Source organism: Henckelia pumila, chromosome 2 (genome assembly GCF_033568475.1).
Source record: "Henckelia pumila isolate YLH828 chromosome 2, ASM3356847v2, whole genome shotgun sequence".
NCBI classification, from domain to species: Eukaryota; Viridiplantae; Streptophyta; class Magnoliopsida; order Lamiales; family Gesneriaceae; genus Henckelia; species Henckelia pumila.
In genome coordinates, this window is record NC_133121.1 from 192270758 (window position 1) to 192293734 (window position 22977).

The following is a 22977-nucleotide window of genomic DNA, read 5'->3' on the forward strand; positions in this document are numbered from 1 at the left end:
GCATCATTCAATAAGCTCTAAAAGCCTTAACTAAGCTATTGCATACTCCCAAATAATTTAAGGAGACCATAGCTATACATATGTCCGTCGTCAGCCTGCTGATGGATACTGCTTCAAAACTTAGGCACAGTTCCGCTACGACGCCAGGATCGCTATGCCACTTCCGGAATCCCAAAAGAACGCCTAGAATTCCCTAGATCTAAGCTAGAAGGCTAAGGAATTGAGAGAAAAAAAAAAGGAGAGGGGTGAGTTGAAAATGAAATCTAGGCCCCCTATTTATAGGCGAAGTTCGGAGCCTCCAAACCCAACTTCAGAGCCTCCATTCCGGTTTGGATCCTCCGTTCCTGTCTTCGGAGCCTTCGATCCTCACTTCGGATCCTCCGAAGTCCCATCAGTGACGTCACCAATGACGTATTATTTTCGGACAGCTGGCAATGCAAGTTCGGATCCTCCGATCTCATGTTCGGATCCTCCGAACCCTCCGAACCCTCGGAACCTTCCCGGCCATTTTCGAGTGTCCTGGATCCATTTCTGGACTTCGTTAATCCATTTGGAACTTTCTTAATCATGTTTTATTAATCTAAACATGATTACATGATTAATTAATCATTAATCGTTAATTTTGGATACGGGTCACTACATCTCATCAAGAAAAACGTCAGGAAATTCATTAACAACTGGAAAATCCCTTATACCAATGCTCTTAGTGGATAAATCAACAGCATAGATGAGGTAGAATTTCCTGCCTGACTACAGAGCTCGACATTCTCTCAAAGCAGATACCAAAGGCATCGGAGGTCGTGCTCCCTCAACATATAAAAACCAACTATCATCCCCAACTGGATGAAACTGCACAAGTCTCTGGTAACAATCCACTGAAGCTCGATACAAGGTCAACATATCAATACCCAATATGCAATCAAAATCTTCCATCGCTAATATCATTAGATTTGTTATCAAAATGTTACCTTCAAATTCTAAAGGACAACCTACCACTAGACGTTTAGCCAACACTGACTGACCAGTCAGTGTAGAAACTGAAAGTACTATGTCTAAGGTAACATCAAGGTTCTAAAAAACATGAAGCGTGTCGAAGTGTGGGAGCCAAGCTTCAAGCTTTTTAAGCTTGAGCATGATTACTGAGAGCTTAAGCATATGCTTAAGCTTAAAAAAACATTTTTAATTTAAACATTTTAGTCATCTCAAACAAATCAAGTGTAATGCATTAATTTTTTTTTAGATTCTAATTCAATTTATTTCATCATTCATTTCATATCCTGTGTCATTGAACATAAACTAAATTAATTGGTCTAATTTAAAACATTAGCTATAAAATCTCTCAATATGTACTGCATTCACATCATCTCTACACTTAGCCATACAATATTATACATTTTTAACAATCACTCACTAATAAAAATGCTAATTTATATCTTATTAATCAATTTTGGTTTTTAGAAAAATCACATTTATGCGTATTTAATGACATTTGACATGGTCAACTTATGTCTGACCGTTTTTTTACCGCTTTTGGTCGAAGCGAAGCGTTTTAGAGAAACTTCGAGCTTAAGCAAGATTAAGCGAAACTTAATCAAGCTTTTTAGAACATTGGGTAACATAAGGTAAATTGTGACGTTTGACAAAATGTGCAGATATAAAGGAATGAGATACACCAGTATCAATAAGAACAAAAGCAGGATACCACATAAAATAAACGTACCCGCTATCACTTTCGCATTGTTGTGACGACCCGGTTCTTAAGCTCTCAAATCAAAATAATAGTCCAAGGTTCATGGATTAAGGCTAAGATCAAAAGCCTAAATTTTTTTTTTTTTTTTATAAGAGTGATCTGCGCGTGCGCAGTTCAATGGGGCAGCGGCCCCCTTGGCTTGGCCTGCGCGCGCGTGAGCAAGGGCTCGCCCGTGCGCAGGCCAAACGGCCAAAAACTTTCTGCACACACACAGCTGCTGTCAAAGCTATCCTAGATCCATTTTACAAGCTCAATCATATGCTATAAACATCATACAAGTTTCAAGAACCATTAACAAAGGTGAGTGAAGCTATTAACAAGATCATATCCACATCTCAAGGCAAGAGTAACACAACTAATTCAAGTGTAATTACAAGGTCAAGTAGCAACACTCTAGACTAAATTTCAAGTCTAAGTTCTATACAAGAATAGCCCTTGAAACTAACATAATATGATAGCAACTTCATATCTACACCGGATCATCACGCTAATCTCTCAAGTCTCGATTTGTCAAGCCCGTCTTTGCCCTGTTCCTGAACCACCTGTTGTTATGCACACATACAAACACAACAACAGCCGGATAACTCCGGTGAGAAACATATTTTCCAGTAAATGCAACTAACATGCAAATCACTTTATATATATCAAACTCATGATATAAATAAAATACAGTGCATGCTTTAAAACAGGTTACTCTCAACGAATCTCTCATTTTATCGGTTGGGATCCCGAGAAGAAGATATCGTAACTAAACCACCAACACTACCGATCGAGATGGGGCTACTTATCTTACTTCTCTAGACTTTGAAGCCATCATACATGTAAATCAGACGCTAGGCTAACTCAACCATCCAGGCCATACATATATAGTTCCTCAAATCGTCTAATCGAACGATTCCGTTCATTTCAAAATCAAGGAGTAAGTCTCACAAGATGAATGCAACATATAATATCAGTGTAGCATTGATTAAAATCAAATACTCAATCAACAAGTCACATAAAACACATAAGAGCAAATAATCAAATACGTATGTGATTTAGGGAACTCGATACAAACCATCTTGAGTTTTAATCCCATGCAAATAGAAGTCCACTTTTACCTTTCAAGTATGGTTTCAAACTATCTTCAAGCTATCCAAATCTGAACAAATAACCACACCACCTTGTGTTAAAATTCTGCTCAATCTTCAACCCAACTTCAAAGCAAAAAGGCTACAAACCTTGTTCTTTCTTCTACCGGTTTCAAAATAGAGATTCTCGAGTTGACGTCCCCTGTTTATGAACTGAAATCACAGCATGTTTACCAAGGAAGCATCAACTTTAACTCATGTCAATGGCAGCTCAAGTATAAGATAATAAAACAGTCTCAAATCATAAGTTCGATGGCGTAACGGCTAAATTCGGCAATCCGCAAATCAACTATAACAATTCTAACAATCATAAACATCATCTATCATCTTTATATCAATAAAAACCCAGAATATCAGTAGGTATATAATTCAATTCACCCGCTGGAACTCATAAGACTACAATCAATAGCCGTTCGTCGATTCGGTTTTGAAAATAAACGATACAACGCTTCAAAAACTCATACCCAACCAAACGTACTGATCTCTGCCATTTACATATTCTCAAAACATAATAAAAGACATAAAGACTTACATAAAATCGAAGTCCTTCTTGCAAGGAGTTCAGAACACTTTTCGAAATTGAATTCGGGTAACCGGAACAAAAGATACGACAATTGGAAGATGAAGAAGAAGCTTGGGGATCCTTTCTTTTTCACTCTCGGTTCTACCTCTGAAATTTCTGATGAACATTGATGTCAAACACGTGAATATATTTCAGAATAACAAGTGTCCAACAAAATTTCCAATATTTACACTTTGGCCCCTCAAGTCTTCAATAATTGCAATTTAATCCTCAGCCTCTGATTTCATTCAATTTCAATCCTAAATAATTTAAGAATATTAGAATTTAAATCAAAACTCTAAATATTCTCAAATTAAATATTCTCGGATTAAAATTAAATAATTCCGGGCGTTACAATTCTCCCCCGCTAAGACATGATTTCGTCCTCGAAATCTCAAGTACTATCAGCACAAAATATAAAACAGATAACAGAAAGAATGAAGAACAAAAACTCACATCATTGAAACATTTCTGGAAATCGTTGTCGCATATCCGATTCCGTCTCCCAGGTTGCTACTTCAATAACATGACAACTCCACTGAATTTTCACAAGCGGAATAGTCTTTGTTCGAAGTTGCTTCTCCTTACGATCAAGAATCTGAATTGGCTTTTCAAAATAACTCAAGGTTTCGTCGAGTTCAGCCTCATCAGATTGAAGCAAATGAGATTCATCAGCAAGATATTTTCGAAGCATCGATACATGAAAGACATCATGTATTCCAGGTAAAGACGGAGGAAGAGCTAATCGATAGGCATGATTGCCTATCTTCTCAAGGATTTCATACGGACCAATATAGCGTGGAGACAACTTCCCTCGCTTGCCAAATCGTACAGTGCCTCTGAACGGAGAAATCATCAGAAACACCCTATCCCCCTGTTCAAAAGACAAAGGTCGACGTCGAATATTGGCATATTTTGCTTGTCTGTCCTGAGCTGTCTTCATCCTTTTCTGAATAATCTTCACCTTTTTTGTCATATCTCGAATCATATCAGGTCCAACGTCAGGTACCTTTGAAATATCATCCCAGTAAAGAGGAGATCGACACCTCTTACCATACAAAGCTTCAAACGGAACTATTTCAATACTCGATTGATAGCTGTTGTTGTACGAGAATTCACAAAGTGCCCGTGAATCTTGCCAACTAGTGCCAAAATCAAGCACTACAGCTCTCAACATATCTTCCAGGGTATGAATAGTACGCTCAGACTATCCGTCTGTCTGTGGATGATAGGTTGTGCTCAAGTGTAGCTGAGTACCTAAAGCACTCTGTAAGTTGTGCCAGAAGTGTGATGTAAATCGAGGATCACGATCTAATACAATAGACTTAGGCACTCCATGAAATCTAACAACTTCTCGGACATAAATCTCTGCCATCTGGTCAATTTTATACGTCATACGATAAGGAATAAAACACGCTGATTTTGTCAATTTATCAATAATCACCCAGATAGCATCGCAACATCTAGCAGATCGAGGTAACTTCGTCACGAAGTCCATGGAAATATGATCTCATTTCCATAAAGGTACTGATAAACTATGCAACAAACCAGGCGGTTTCTTTCTTTCTGCCTTCACATGTTGGCAATTAAGACATCGAGAAACAAAATCAGTGATATCTGACTTCATTTGTTTCCACCAGTATTGCATCTTTAGATCATTGTACATCTTCCTGCCACCAGGATGAATGCTATAACGACTACAATGCGCCTCTTTCAAGATTTGTTTCGTACATCAGAAATATCAGGCACTACCAGGCGATTGTTTACATATAAAAGCTCATTTCAAACCTGGTATTCAGATACATGCCCTGACCGGACTTTCTCAATTGAATTCTGCACATTCTGATCAAGTTTCTGAGCATCTTTAATTCTCAAAAGTAACTCTGGTTCAACTTGAATTTGTTAAAGTCGAAGAGATTGACAATTCGTCTCAAATACTAAACCAGAAAGACAACACTCTTCAATCAAATGTGATACACCAATTGTCGATAGAGACAAAGAACATACCTTTCGACTCAGTGCATCAGCAGCTGCATTGGATTTTCCCGGATAGTATTTAATCTCACAATCAAAATCTTTAAGCAAATCAAGCCATCTACGCTGTCTCATATTCAGTTCTGATTGTGAAAACAAATATTTTCAGACTCTTGTGATCAAAATAAATCTCAAATTGTTCCCCATACAGATAGTGTCGCCAAATCTTCAAAGCAAATACAATGGCGGCCAATTCAAGATCATGAATCGGGTATCTGGTCTCGTGAGGCTTCAACTATCTCGAGGCATAAGCAATCACATGCCCTCGCTGCGTCAATACACATCCTAAGCCTCGATGAGATGCATCACAATAAACAGTAAAACCACCAGTACCTGAAGGAATCGTCAAGACTGGTGCACTGGTCAGTCGTTTCTTTAACTCAAGAAAACTGGATTCACAAGCTTCAGACCAGATAAATGGAGCATTCTTCTGAGTTCACTGAGTAATTGGCTTTGCAATACTAGAAAAATCTTTAATAAAACGGTAATAATACCCAGCCAAACCCATGAAACTACGTATCTCAGGAACAGATGTTGGTCTAGACCAGTTAATCACAGCCTCGACTTTACTTGGATCAACAGATATACCATCTCCGGATATAATATGTCCAAGAAAGACAACCTGTTTTAGCCAAAACTCACATTTCGACAGTTTAGCATACAGTTTCTCAGCTTTCAGAGTCTTTAACACAGTTCTCAAATGCTCTGAATGATCAATCAGATTCTTCAATTATATCAGAATATCATCAATAAAAATTATAACGAATTCATCAAGATATTTCTGAAAAACACGGTTCATCAAAGCCATAAACACAGCTGGAGCATTCGTCAGACCAAACAACATAACTATAAACTCATAGTGGCCATACCTGGTTCTGAAAGTAGTTTTTGGAATATCAGAATCTATAACTCTCAGCTGATGGTAGCCAGATCTCAGATCGATTTTGGAATAAACAGCAGAACCCTGCAACTGATCAAACAAATCATCAATACAAGGCAAAGGATATTTATTCTTTACCGTTGCCTTGCTCAGTTGCCGGTAGTCGATACACAATCTCATGGAACCGTTTTTCTTTTTGACAAATAATACTGGAGCACCCCAAGGAGAAACACTGGGTCGAATGTATCCCTTGGCCAGTAAATCTTCCAATTGTTTCAATTCTTTCAATTCAACTGGTGTCATTCGATAAGGTGCTTTAGAAATCGGTACAGTACCTGGCATAAGTTCTATGCTAAAATCTATCTTACGATACGGAGGTAATCATGAAATTTCATCAGGGAAAACGTCCGCAAATTCACTAACCACTGGCAAATCAGCCAGGTTCGGGCTAGTTTTCAGGACATCAACTGTATATACAATAAATCCCTCTGCTCCTTTCTGTAAAAGTTGAGTCATAGATAATACTGAAATCAGAGGAATCTTAGCACGAGAACCCTTACCATTTTCAGGTCGGAACCTCACCACTTTCTGAAAACAGTCTACGGTAGCTCTGTACTTGGTTAGCATATCAATCCCGATAATGCAGTCAAAATCAGACAAACCAAGCACAATACAGTCTATCTCTATCCCATTACCATCATACTGTAGCAAGCAATTTTTAATCGTCTGCATGGATATAAGACCTCTCCTCAAAGGTGAAGAGATAGATACTACAACAGGTAATGATTCAACAGGCAAAGCATGTAATAATGCAAATTGTTCAGAGATAAACGTATGAGATGCACCTGTATCTATCAATACATATGCAGGATAACCACAAAGAGAACAGTTACCTGCAATCACATCATCTGGTGCTCCCTGTGCCTTTTCTTCAGTCAGTGCAAACACATGAGCCTGTTGTCTTGAGGGTTGACTACCTGTCTGACTCCCTCCTAGCCTTGTCTATTGTTGTGGATGTGATAATTGGAAGGAATGAACAGAAGATGTTTGCCTCTCAGGCTGAGTCACTGATCGTGATGACTCTGTACCTCGTGATCTTCCAGAACCTCTCTGAGGACACACCCTCGCAAAATGGCCAGTCTGATGGCATATGTGACAATTACCAGATACACCTCGACACTGATCAGTCGGATGATTTCCACCACAACTGCTACAATACACTTCTGACTTCGGTTTTGAGCCACTGGAACTCGAAGAACTACTCCCTGACTTTTTAAACTGGCTTCCTCGTGCTTGCAAATATCCCTTCTTACCACTGCTACTACCACCATTTTCAAATTGAGGAGGTTGTTGTGGAACCTGAGTCGGAGGTTGTGACTGTCTCTGAGGCTGATCGGCATACGAAACTCCTCGCTGCTTTATCAAACCAGCTTCCGCTCCTTTGGCACTGTTCAGAGCATCAGCGAAAGTATTCGGTCGCCCTGTGTTCACCAAAGTAAAGACATCTGGATTCAATCCATTAATGAACTGATCAGCCATTGCCTCGTCACTATCAGCAACATGCGGAGCAAAGCGTAGCAAGGTAGAAAACTTTGCAACATATTCTTCAATGTTTAAGTTTCCCTGCTTCAGATTAGAAAATTCAGCACCCTTGTCTTTGCGGTAAGACACTGGGAAGAAACGTTGATAAAATTCAGTTTTGAAGACTTTCCAGGTAAGTACAGTCCCTCTACGCTCCAGAGCTCTCTTGGTTGTGATCCACCAATTCTTTGCAACCTCATGCAACTGGTGCCCTATCAATCTGACTCTTCGTTCATCACCGTAATCAAGGGAATCAAATAACATTTCCATATCATCGAGCAAACCTTCACACTCAACCGCATTCTCAATACCCTTTAGTGTTGGCGGCTTGTAGGATTGAAATCGTTTAAGCAATGTTTCCATTGGAGTGGCAGTCATATCTCTCATGTCTCAAGAGGTACTTCCTTGTTCAGTGCTAGGAATTTCTGTAGTTTGTGGCACTGTCGGTGTTACAACTGTCTGTTCTAGCATAGGAGTAGGAACTTGTGGTCTAAGAGGTGGTCGTCCTGGTCGTCGAGACATATCTGATTATCAAAATGGTTAGGATACCATAATCATCACATATATCTCAGTCCTCCTCTGATCATCTTATCTCTGATCAAGACACGGTTCTGATTCAATATTAAATAAATAATAATCAAGGTACTCATTCAAAATATGCTTCCAATCAATTCAGATAATCAGGTAGCATGTCATAAAACAACAGAACACATGCCTCAAATCATTTCAGATATTCCAGTAAGAATGCGTCTTCAACAAACGTAAAACATACTTTCAAATAAAAATACAAAATCATGTAATCAATTACTTGAAAGCAAAACATGCTAGCATTTACAACATGTAATTCAATTATGTAAATAAATCATAGCATGATAAAATAAGTAAGTAAGGAAGAAGACTCGATCTACCCCACTCACTATCTATCTCAGTCCAGAATTTTATCGCTCTGATACCACCTGTTGTGACGACCCGGTTCTTAAGCTCTCAAATCAAAATAATAGTCCAAGGTTCATGGATTAAGGCTAAGATCAAAAGCCTAAAAAAAAAAAAAATTTATAAGAGTGACCTGTGCGCGCGCGGGGTCACCCCTCGCGCGTGTGCAGTTCAATGGGGCAGCGGCCCCCTTGGCTTGCCCTGCATGCGCGCTAGCAAGGGCTCGCCCGTGCGCTGGCCAAACGGCCAAAAACTTTCTGCACACACACAGCTGCTGTCAAAGCTATCCTAGATCCATTTTACAAACTCAAATCATATGCTATAAACATCATACAAGTTTCAAGAACCATTAACAAAGGTGAGTGAAGCTATTAACAAGATCATATCCACATCTCAAGGCAAGAGTAACACAACTAATTCAAGTGTAATTACAAGGTCAAGTAGCAACAATCTAGACTAAAGTTCAAGTCTAAGTTCTATACAAGCATAGTCCTTGAAACTAACATAATATGACAGCAACTTCATATCTACACCAGATCATCACGCTAATCTCTCAAGTCTCAATTTGTCAAGCCCGTCCTTTCCCTGTTCCTGAACCACCTGTTGTTATGCACACATACTAACACAACAACAGCCGGATAACTCTGGTGAGAAACATATTTCCCAGTAAAAGCAACTAACATGCAAATCAATTTATATATATCAAACTCATGATATAAATAAAATACAATGCATGCTTTAAAACAGGTTACTCTCAACGAATCTCTCATTTCATTGGTTGGGATCCCGAGAAGAAGATATCGTAACTAAACCACCTACACTCCTGATCGAGGTGGGGCTACTTATCTTACTTTTCTATACTTTGAAGCCACCATACATGTAAATCAAATGCTAGGCTAACTCAACCACCCAGGCCATACATATATAGTTCCTCAAATCATCTAATCGAACGATTTCGTTCATTTCAAAATCAAGGAGTAAGTCTCACAAGATGAATGCAACATATAATATCAGTGTAGCATTCATTAACATCATATACTCAATACAAGTCACATAAAACACATAAGAGCAAATAATCAAATACGTATGTGATTTAGGAAACTCGATACAAACCATCTCGAGTTTTAATCCCATTCAAATAGAAGTCCACTTTTACCTTTCAAGTATGGTTTCAAACTATCTCCAAGATATCCAAATCTGAACAAATAACCACACCACCTTGTGTTAAAATTTTGCTCAATCTTCAACCCAACTTCAAAGCAAAAAGGCTACAAACCTTGTTCTTTCTTCTACCGGTTTCAAAATTGGGATTCTCGAGTTGACGTCCCCTATTTATGAACTGAAATCACAGCATTTTTACCAATGAAGCATCAGCTTTAACTCATGTCAATGGAAGCTCAAGTATAAGATAACAAAACAATCTCAAATCATAAGTGCGACTACGTAACGGCTAAATTCGGCAATCCGCAAATCAACTATAACAATTCTAACAATCATAAACATCATCTATCATCTTTATATCAATAAAAACCCAGCATATCAGTAGGTATATAACTCAATTTACCCGCTGGAACTCATAAGACTACAATCAATAGCCGTTCGTCGATTCGGTTTTGAAAATAAACGATACAACGCTTCAAAAACTCATACCCAACCAAACGTACTGATCTCTGCCATTTCAAGATTCTCAAAACATAATAAAAGACATAAAGACTTACATAAAATCGAAGCCCTTCTTGCAAGGAGTTCAGAACACTTTTTGGAATCGAATTCGGGTAACCGGAACAAAAGATATGGCAATTGGAAGATGAAGAAGAAGCTTGGGGTTCCTTTCTTTTGCACTCTCGGTTCTACCTCTGAAATTTCTGATGAACATTGATGTCAAACACGTGAATACATCTTAGAATAACAAGTGTCCAACAAAATTTCCAATATTTGCACTTTGGCCCCTCAAGTCTTCAATAATTGCAATTTAATCCTCAGCCTCTCATTTCATTCAATTTCAATCCTAAATAATTTAAGAATATTAGAATTTAAATCAAAACTCTAAATATTCCCAAATTAAATATTCTCGGATTAAAATTAAATAATTTCGGGCGTTACAATTGTCCTCCACAGCTTGGTAATGCCTCAGTGCAAACACTTGGCTCGAATTACGAGGTGCAGATTAAAACATCCCGATGATTGCACTAGTGGCCTCTGCTGAACTGTAGTATGAGAACCTGAACTAGAACATGCTCCCCCGACCTGTGGACAATCCCTCTTGAGATGACCAATCTCCCCCACAACGAAAACAAGCCCCCGCAGCTTTACGACATTTCTCTAACGGGTGATCCTTACCACAATGATTACACTGACCTCTTGCATGACACCATCAGATCCAGAAGATGAAGAAGTGGAAACAAACTTCTTAAGAGACTGGGCTCGAGGACCCAAAGAGCTACATGGTCGAAAAGAGGAAGAGAAGTTCCGGTTCCTCTTGAGAGTGTTCTCAGCTTGGTGACAACGGTTCACCAACACTTCATACGACGTCGGATCGTCACTAATAGCTACTTGCGCATAAATCTCCGGGTTAAGGTCTTGCAAGAACAAATCATACTTGACTTCTGAGCTGTTGGCCACATACGAGCAATAAGATAGCAGCTCAAAGAACTTCTGCTGGTACTCTTCAATGGACATGTTGTCCTGCTTCAAAATCATCAGCTCATTCATCTTTGCCGGGTAGAGTGCTGCAGGAAATTACAACTCTCGGAACGCCATATGGAATTCCCCCCAAGTTGCTGAATCTCGCTAAAATATAAAAGGTGTGGAAGTAGAACTCCACCACTTGCGAGCACTTCCTTGTAGAAGGAATTTGACCGCCTGCATCTTCTGCTCATCAGTGCAACGGTACACTTCGAAACATTTCTCCATCCCTTCCAGCCAATTCTCAGCAACCTCTGGAGTTTCGCCGCCCTCCAATGGCTAAGGAGCCATCTGCATAAACCTACGCAAGTCAAATATGTGACTGTCATTCCTATGGTGATGATGTCTCCGAGGTAGCGCTCGCTCGTCGTCTCCCCAACGGCTACCTATACTCCCATGACTCTCATCTCCATGACCAGCCATCTGATAAAGTAACAAAATTAAACCTCAAGACTGTTTATCTAGATCCCAATTCAATGCATGCTCTGATATCATAAATATAGTGACTCACACCGTAATCACCTACTAATCAAAAGCTTAATCATGCAATAATCTTAAGTAAAACATAACCGGATAAAACACAATGGAAACTAAAACAATATTACAACCCAAGGTATTGAATCTGTAAATACTGAATTTAGTACAACCATATCGAATAAAAATACTCAGTATCCAACCAGCAAAATATAGACAAAAAGCCCTGCTGAACTAACTCCCACTAGCTGCCAAAACCTGCAACTAAGTCCTTCCTGAGCCTCCTGCTTCGTCCACAACCTGAGGCAAGTCCCATCGAATGGGGTGTCCAAAAAACACAGAAACATGGACGTGTTAAAACTACGCTCGACAGTAGATTATGAGTATACAAATATTATGTGAGCATGAATGCGAGTGTACGGGTTACCAAGACTCAAGGTCAAGAATACTTCTCAACAGACTCGGGCCCAAGGTATGTAGCACTCTACATCGTCACACCAGGAGGTGGCTCACATACCCAACAGTGGATATAGGTGACCTGATCACGAGTCCATGTGTCTAACCATCCACTAACACTTAGGGTGAGCACCCTACTGCAGGCTATCTCAAGGATAAAAGCTCAATATGATAATGCGTGAAACATAATATTGTAACATAAAATATGCAGATAAAATTATGTCATATAAATCATGACATATAAACCATGAAACACATAGGAAATGTATACTCAATCAGGGTATCTTAAACAGTACTTTCGTACCTCAATAAAATCAGATAGGCTATACCAGCTCTACTGTCCAAGCTTATAATCACAAGATTACTTTATAACTAATCATCATCTAAAAGCCTTAACTAAGCTAACAGATACTTCCGAACTATTTATAGGAACTAGGGTATACCTCCATCCGTCGATAGTTCGTTGATGTCGATTGCCCCAGAACTTGGGCACAACTCCGCTACGACTCTGGAAACGCCTCGTCAAAGTCCGTACCTCGCCAAAAAAGGATGGAAACCACTAAAATCTCTAAATAAATACGAGAGAGAGAGAGAGAGAGAGAGAGACAGAGACAGAGAGAGAGAGAGAGAGAGAGAGAGAGACAGAGAGAGACTTGAATTTGGTGTGAAAATATGATTCTAGGATGTCCTATTTATAGGCGAAGATCAGAACATCCGAACTGGAGATCGGAAGTTCCGATCCTGCATGCATGGACAAGTTGCCTGTTGCTCTGATCGAAACTTCCGATCGGGTCTTTGAAAGATCTGATCCTATGCAATCTCAAACAAGTGTCAAAGTCATTGCCATATGTTGTTCCAAATCATCGGATGCTCCGATTGGTTTTTCGGAAGCTCCGATCATCGCCATGTGTCGAAATGTTGTTGACAACACATCGGACACCTCACTTCTGGAGTTCGGAAGCTCCGATCGCGCCCTTGGCTTCCGAACATGGATCCTTGATTTCGAAGTGTTTCAGACCTTCCGATCTCGCCCGAGACAAAATATCCAAAAATTTATATTTAAATCCAAATTAAGTATTTAATCAATACTTAATCATTTTTAGTCATCTAATCTTGTAAAATGAGACTGAGTTAATACACATATACTCCCTTAGATTATTATTGCATGGTGGTTACGATTTGCATCGAGTTGAGTCAAATTTTGTTTTTATGGTCTTGTAAAAATATGGTACTATATATTCATGAGATGATGATCATGCTAAATAAAGTCAAGAGAAAATTTTCAAGTTTGATCATGTACGTTTACCTCTTTTCTATTAGGTCTATATTTTTAAATTTCAGTCTTAGTCTAATTTTTGTAAATTCCATATTTTTTTCCCATTGAGTTGTTAATGTGACATTGCACATAAGCCTCATGTCAACGTCATCTCAGCTCTATAACTAAAAATGACTAAAATTATAGAAATAACATTGATAGTGGATGAAGACGAAATTTTATAACAAAAGGATCAAATATTTCAAAAATAAAAATTACAAGGGGCAAAATTACAATGTCCCCAAAGGCTAATTATTCAATATTTATTTACAAATTTTTAATTTTTTTTATGAAATACAAACAGGAAATGGATAAATCTAATTTATATGAATGAAGTAGTTGAATTATGTATGATCTATTTACAGATTCTAGATATTAAAACTTCACATTGATTTATGTTTATAAATGTCTCTTGTGGTTGTGAGTTGGGGTGGAATAGGGTAGAGCAATAAGGAATGCATTAAAAGAGGTTGTCACTATCCTCTTGGTATCCTTGTAGTTGATTAAGGGGGGAAATCTTATAGTTTTGGGACTCATCCCGTAACCTTCTTACCTAATTCTCATTTCGAAAAGAATCGGGAAAATTTTTTCCTCCCGATCCCGTATCGATATACTTCGAGACTCGAATGTTTGGGATCCCGTCTCTATAGAGAAGAAATCCCGATTTTTTTTTCATGTTAAAGATTTCGTTCAAAAACAAAAATAAATTGTGATTATTTTATTTAAAAAATACTATTTAGAAACTAATAATTTTAAATAAATAAATAAATATTCAACTTAAAACTTATAATATTAAAATATTACGAATAATGCTAAGATTTTGTCAAGATAAGAACATCATAGTGTGCATCGAATGATTATTAATAAAATATTTGGATACAATTTACTAGATAATTTTTTTAATGGATTTTCAAATTGCATCTCTTATTCTACATATTTGTTCTAATTTGATAATTATAAATTTTAATTAATTAAATTATTAATTTAATTTAAAAAATACACAAAAATAAAATGTCATTTCGTGATTCTACAATTCGATCGTTTCAACAATAAACAATTATGTGAATTAAGTCTACAATTAATTTTTATATGAGTTGAAATCCAATAATATTTAGCTCAATCTATTAATAAAATATATTATAATATTATTTCAGGAGAAGTCGAGAATACCATCGGGATAAGGTTTTATTCTCGATTCCTCTCCCGATATTAATCGGGTTGGAAAAAATCCAAAAATTTCGGGTCGAAAAAATGTCGGGTTGAGATTTTTTCGGAACGGGAATGTGATGGGATTCGGAAAGAGTCGGAATTTTGAAAATATCATGTTCGTGAGAAAGATTGACTCGATCCATAAATAAAGTGAAAAATAATATTTTTGACATAAAAAAATAATACATTTTAATATCTCATATTGAGTAGGAGATCCATCTGCTAAAATTAACTAATGAGACACCTCACAAAAGTTTTTATGTTCTCGAGTTTTGGTTTATTATTATTATAGGAACCAGACCGAATTTTAACAGTCATACATGGTTTTAAGGAGGTGATTCTGATTTCAATTCATAATTCCATCCAAAGTGTGGTCGGATTGATTTAGGAAGGTCAGATATAGTTTTATCCTATGTATTCGGTTATTTGAATCTATTTATAAGATAAGTTTAAATTAATAAAATGTGGAATGGTATGTTATAAATTTAATGCTATTTGCTCAAATTTTCATTCTCTCCAAAATATGTAGTCATATATATATATATATATATATATATATATATATATATATATATATTCCTATATATATATATATATATTAATGTAACAAATTTTTGCATATTTTTCAATATGGTTGGATTATGGATATTAGGTTTCGACAATACGGATTGTGGGAAAGATATGGTGAATTATATCCAAGTGATGATTTGGTATACACAGTTGGGGAGAGCAATTATGCCACAGATTGGTTCTTTTCCCATGTAACCAGGTCCAATTTCCCATTCATAATTTCATTATATATAGTTGATTGCCATATTTTGATAGGTCATAGGCTGAGCTCTCGAAACTGGTCGGCGGGGCGGGCCAACCCGCAACCCACCAAAACTTGTATGTTGGCAAGGCGGGCCCCGGTCCACCATTTAGGTGGGTTGGAAAATTATCAACCCAACCCGCATATTTGGTGGTTCGGGGCAGGTCAACCCGCTAATTTTTAGTTATATTTGGCAAGTTGGGGTGAGTTGACCCGTAACCCACCACTTGACGGGGAGAGACGGGGAGGGACGGGTCGACTTACTATATAGACGGGTTTAGGGGTGCAATCTAGCCGAGCTGAGCCGAGCCGAGTATCATACTACTCGAGCTCGAGCTCGACTCATATTTGACTACTCAAACTCGAGCTCGAGCTCGATCGAGTAATTAATTTCGTACTCGAGCTCGAGCTCGACTATAGTTCGAGTTACTCGAGCTCGAGCTCGAAAAATAAATAAATAAATATATAAAAATAAATAATATATGAATAAATAAATAAAATATTATATATATTATATTTATATATTTATATTATATATATATATATATATATGTATGATCGAGTAGCTCGCGAGCTACTCGATCACATACATTGAAAGCTGTTCGAGCTACTCGAGTCGAGTTTTGACCGAGCTACTCGCGAGTTACTCACGACTAACTCGGCTCGTTTACATCCCTAGACGGGTTGGCGCGGACCCCCACCTATATAGCGGTGCAGGGCAGGCCAACCCAGCAAATCTAACTCACTTTGACAGCTCCGGTCATAGGTGTATGTGTGTGTGTGTGCAGTGTGTATATAATGTTTATATAATTATATTCTTGTTTGAAATTGAATACAGAAAAAGAGAAGATAAAACATATGAAAGCAGCACGTGGCAAATTAAGTTTAAACTCAACATTGTCAAAGCTACTGAGACTTACAAACTGAGAGTAGCTCTTGCATCTGCTAATCGAGCTGATTTGCAGGTATGTGAATTCGGTACTCTTAGCCATTGTTTAAAAGAAATTGATTGTTTTGTTAAATTCTTATTTCATACAGCATATGACTCGAGTTATTCATTCAGTGTTTGTCTATATAAGTTTCCAATAAAATCATTCATATTATTATCCCAAGTCCCAAACTAATTTGAGATTTATTACAAATATAAAATTTTCTTATAAAAATTAATGATGTCATGGTTTCAGATTCGGATCAATAACCGAGAACAAAATCCGGTACTATTTACTACCGGATTGATAGGAGGGGACAACGCAATTGCGAGGCATGGGATCCATGGTCTCTATTGGCTGTTTAATGTGAATATAGAAGGGTCAATGCTAGTTGAAGGGGACATCAACACAATTTATCTAACTCAAGCAAATGCTACTTCCCCATTTCAAGGAATCATGTATGATTACATCCGTTTGGAAGGTCCTTAGATGAAATTCAGCTTGTATCTAATTCTGTGTCTTAGTGGGACAATTGGTATAGTTTCATATACTTGTTTTATAGTTCTTTCTTTATTTGTATCTATGTATACATTTTCCAAAGTATGATTTGAGATTAATCTGAAACAAATATTAGTTTTCATCTTTAATGTGAAGAAGGAAGACCAATTTTTATTATGAATATTTTGTATGATTAAAAGAATATCCACTGTTTTTTCAGATTGCAAAATAGAAGAAGTTTTAAATTTCATAAAGTCTTGGTTCCAATTTTGGCGCCAACGGAAAACATGGGCCGGACATATGAGCCATAACCCAATATACATCAATATGTGAGGAATTTATTTTATAAAGACGTTTTTTAAATATATTTATACTGTGTTTGGTGAATTAGATTTGGAGGGGATTTGGTGGGATTTGAATTTGCAAATAATGTTTTGGTGTTTGAAAAAAATGGAATTTTAAAACGAAATTGATATTTGATGGGATTTCATGGGATTTTATTTAACTAAGTGAAATTCTTACAAAATTGATCGGATTTCATGGGATTTGGGTTTATAAAAACAATAAAATTATTTCTAATAATAAATTTATAAACTTTAGTTATAAATTTAAGTTTTTCTAATATTTTTTTTACAAAATATCACTTTCCTAAAATTTATGCTAGTATATTCCAATATGTATTTTAACTTTTTTTCAAACACCAAAATAAAATTTGAATTCCATGAATTCAAAATCCAAATCCAAATCCAAATCCAATTCCAAATTCCATTTTTAGGCATCTAAACATACTGTTAATTAATTTTTTTTAAGTCATGTTAATCATTATCTTATCATTAAACTATTCCATCCATACTTTTTTAATTTAATTTTTCTGTATGTTCTTGTTATTTTTAATACTAATACACTTTGTATGAATTAATTTGATGATAATATATAATTATTATTTCCTTGGCCATTTCTTAATTATTAATTTTTTCTTTTATATTTTTTTTTAAAAAAAAAACAAAACAAAATTTGGGACATGGTTTTCACAAGCAGCCAAAGAAAACATTAAAAGAAGGAAAAGAAAAAGGTCATCAAACGGAATATCACAAGAAGTCCAAGTTGCATTTAAAAAATAATAATAATAATAATTAAACCGCACATCAAAAGATGTTGGTAACTATGCATTGCAGATAGGGGTGAACAAAATTTTGGTTAAATCGATTTAACCACCTAACTGAACCAATTTGAAAATTTGATTCGGTTATTTTGGAATTTCGATTTTGATTTTCAAAAGTTTCGTATGTTTTTTAATTTCGTTAATCGAATTAATCGATATTTTAAAATATATATATATATTATATATATTTATTATATTTAATACTTGTAGGCTATGTTTGGTAGACTTATTAATAATCCATGTACAAATTTATCATTTCTAATCATACGTTCTTCTCATCATATTATTTATCCATTTATTAATTATTACATCAATCAAATCATTAATTATTTATCATACATCAATCAAATCATTGAATTTAAATTACTATATTACCCCCTATAAATAATATTATTTATATTTTATTTATTTTTTAAAAGGATAAAATAGTAATTTATAATTTTTATATAAAATTCAATCAATCAAATCAAATCAACTATAATCTATCAATCAAATCAAATATTTTATTCACTATCATTTTTTATTTATTTTTTATTACAATACATTACTTATCTATATATTATTTATCTCATCATCCATAAGAAACATACCCGTAGATACCGTTTGGTATCATGGATGTGATGTACGATAGATGAATAAAAACATGATGAGATATGGATAAGCAAGACATGGTTATGAATAATATGTTGTTTTGTATGTTTTTTTATTTTGTAGGATTATTGTGTTTATTCTCTTAATTGTCATTATCAATTTCACACAATGTCACTTATATGGCACTCATCCTCCACTAATACCATGGGTGGAGAGGTATTTGTCATCAAACCTACATCTAATCTCATACCGGGCCATGAGATATCATTGGGTTAACAAAAAAATGAGAGAAACATGAGATGAGTAAAAATTTGTGTCTCATCCCACTTTCATATCATGTACCAAACGGTACTGTAGTATATTAATATATCATTCAATCCTAATCCATTTAGAACAGTCACAGCCGCCATCTGGTAAATCTCAACTCTCGTCACCCACTTAGACCTGGCCAAGGGCCGGGTTGGGCCCAGACCCGGCCTGGAACCGGCCCGTGGTCAACAGGCCGGTTAACCGGGTCAACGGGCCCGACCCGGAACCGGGACCGGACCGGCCACTAGGCGGTCCGGTCCCGATTTTCCCAAGGGAAAACCGGCAACCCGGCGGGTTGAACGGGTCCAACCCGGCGGGTTGGACACGTGGCGCCCATCAGGGAGCCCAGATCCAACGGCCACTAGCAAGTGGCCGTTGGATCATTCAACGGCCACGATCTTGTGGCCGTTGTCAACCCGCCCGACCCGCCGGGTCAACCGGCTATTTTTATTTATTTATTTTTTAAAAAACATACTTTTTATCTATAAATACCCCCAACCTCCTTTCATTTTGTTTACACAATTCTCTCTTCATTCTCTCTATTCTCAATTCCTTTTAATTTCTTGAATTATCAAAAATATCAAGTTTTGATTATTGGTTTATTGTCAATTGTTGATTTATTTTCATATTTATACAATTACAAATATCCGGAGAGGGATCAAGTCGTAGGGGTGACAAAGGAAAAGAAAAGGAAAAGAGCATCATACCACCCGAGGTCGAGTATCCTCAATTCAATGTCGATGGATTTGATCTTGAATATTCCGATGATGAAATTCAAGAAATTCGACAAGAGGCGCAACAAAGACAACAAGTTGAACAACCACCACCACCACCACGTCATCATGCAAGTCAAGAAAGTATGAACGATCCGGCGGCCTCTCAAAGACAAACTCGAGCGGTGCCTCGCCCGACATCCGATATCTTCACCAAACACTTCGACAAGGTGACGCTTCCCTCCGGTGATTTGCAAGCCAAATGCAAATATTGTTCAAAATGTTACAAATTTAAAAAAGGAGGTGGTTATGGAACTTTGACGCGGCATATCGAGAAAAATCATCCGGTGGAAATTGGTATTGATCGTGGTCAAACTCAAATTCCGGCATTCTCTTCTCAATCAGGTAATGAATCTCAACTATTTAAATATAACGAAGCTAGATTTAGAGAAGAAACGGCTAAATTTTGTGCGGTTGAACAACTTTCTTTTAGTTTTAGCGATAAATTATCTTTTGAAAATTGGCTTTCTACAAGTGCAAATCCTTCTATTAGACGTATTCCAAGAAATAGTCTCAAACGCACAATGAAAAAGTTAGTCGTTGATCAAAAGAAAGAATTAATTAAGGAATTTTATAGTTTGAATAATAAATTTTCTTTGTGTTCCGATATTTGGAGTGATCATTGGCAAAGTTGTTCATATATGAGTATTACATGTCATTTGATTGATAATAATTGGAACATTCAAAAAAGGTTGCTTGCATATAGATGTTTCAACGAATCACACACGACATAAAATATTTCGCAACTTATATTTGTTATTTTAGAAGAATATGGTCTAACTACCAAAGTTTTTTCAATGTCTTTTGATAATGCTAGTGCAAATACTTTAAGTATTAGTGAGCTTATTGAAATATGTAAACCATCACTAGGTGACAAATTTTTTCATATTAGATGCACATGTCATATTTTAAATTTGTGTGTTCAAGATGGACTAAAAAGTTTAAGCATACATATTCAACCAATTAGGAACACTATTCATTATTTATGGACGCATCCTCAAGTTATGAAGCAATGGGAAAAATTTTGTAGAGTAAATGGTATGAAGCTTAAGTGGTTTGTATGAGATGTTCCAACTCGTTGGAATTCAACATATAAATTTTTATTATCCTCTTTTGAATATAAAGATTTATTATGTACATTTTTTCATCAATTTGTTCAAGCTCGTGATATTTATTTGTTTTCAAATCAATGAAACATATGCACTAGTATTTGTGAAATTTTAAAAGTTTTTAATGATGCTAGTGACCAATTATCCGGTGTTTATTACCCTACTTCACATTTAGTTTTAACACATTGTTGTAACATTGCTTGTATTTTTCATGAACATGTTAATTCTAATGATAGTGTTTTATCTCAATGTATTCTCGTCATGAAAGCAAAATGGGAAAAATATTTTTTGCTCATTCCTGAAATTTTTTTATGTGCTTTTGTTTTAGATCCTAGACTTAAATTAGATGGCTTAAGCGACATGTTAACATTATATTATGAATCTTTGGAGCCTATTGCGGAAACGATTCCTTCTATCTCATTGATTTTGTTTAATATTAAAACTTATTTACTTGATATTTATAATGAATATAACATCAAATATGGTGGACAAATTGTTTCACATGAAACACAATCCACTGCAACTAGTAATGTTACTTCTAAACTTACTAAAGCACAACTTTTATTAAGGGAATGGACAAAACGTCCACGAGGATCCTCAAGTTTCAGTCAGGAACTTGAGAATTATTTTACCACTACCTTTGATTTTAGTAATACAGATGAGGAAAACTTCGACATTTTGAGATGGTGGTCGCAAAAAACACAAATATATCCAATTTTGGCTATAATGGCAAAAGAAATTCTAGCTTGTCCGGTTTCAACAGTTGCAGTGGAGCAAGCATTTAGTATTGGAGGAAATACATTGGACGAGAGACGTTCTAGCTTAAGGTCGGAAAACTTGGAAGCCCAATGTTTGCTCAATGATTGGTCAAAAGCCGCTACTCGAACACAACATATTCAAAGTGATGAAGAAGACCAAGATGATACCGAAGGAACATCCGGAACTACGACGGGAGGAAATGCGATTGAAGTAGAATAAAATGTAATAGATTTGTAATATTAAGTCATAAGATATTAAGATGTTGAAATTCTAATATATTGTTTATTTAATAAATGTAATAGATTTTTATTATGGAGATATGAAATATTTGATTGAGATTATTTAAAGAATATGTCTTATTAAAAATTTGTTTAAAAATTTAAAAAAATTAAATTTCGAATGTGCAGCGCCCCAGCACTCCCAGCGCTGCCCTTCGATTATAATTCGAAGGTTTAGCGCCCCAGCGCTGCCAAAGCACCTTTTCATGAGGTACAGATTTCACGTTCTGGCGGTTACAGATTAAAGATTATCTGTATAGCAAGAAGCTACATCAACCTCTATCCGGGGTGAAGCCAGAAAAGATGGAGGATGATGAGTGGGAGCTTCTTGACCGAAAAGTGTTAGGGGTAATACGATTGACCCTAACAAAGAACGTGGTGCACAACGTGGCGGAGGCAAAAACCACGGAGGAGATGATGTCCATTTTATCGGACATGTACGAGAAGCCATCAGCAAATAATAAAGTGTTCTTCATGAAAAAGTTATTCAACTTGAAGATGGAGGAAGGTGCTTCGGTGGCGGCACATATCTGCGCATAATTCTGAATTGCAGGTGAACATTTTCATTAAATTTTTTTCGATATTGACACCAACATTAATATGATTTGAACATCAAGTCACTGGTTGACAGTATTTTATAATTAGTAAGTAGAGGTTTGCTGGTGAAAATTTCAATACAACTAAAAACTGATTTTTAACTTCCGTGGTCTCTAAAATTCGGATCAACAATGCTGCTGCAGATCCTCCCC

At 36.4% G+C, this 22977-nt stretch overlaps 1 protein-coding gene across 2 annotated transcripts in view; it reads left to right on the forward strand.

Annotated features, from left to right (window-relative positions):
• Nucleotides 1–17304, forward strand: part of LOC140881488 (uncharacterized) — a 29534-nt gene extending 12230 nt beyond the window's left edge. Inside the window, exons 13-15 of one of the 2 annotated variants that reach the window (XM_073286844.1) lie at nucleotides 15662–15778; nucleotides 16659–16785; nucleotides 17005–17304. In XM_073286844.1, coding sequence (XP_073142945.1) covers nucleotides 15662–15778; nucleotides 16659–16785; nucleotides 17005–17238 — 478 coding nt within the window. In that variant the 3' untranslated portion in view covers nucleotides 17239–17304. The remainder of the gene's footprint in view (nucleotides 1–15661; nucleotides 15779–16658; nucleotides 16786–17004) is intronic. The other variant, XM_073286845.1, reaches the window with a different exon arrangement.
• Nucleotides 17305–22977: the final 5673 nt, after the last annotated feature.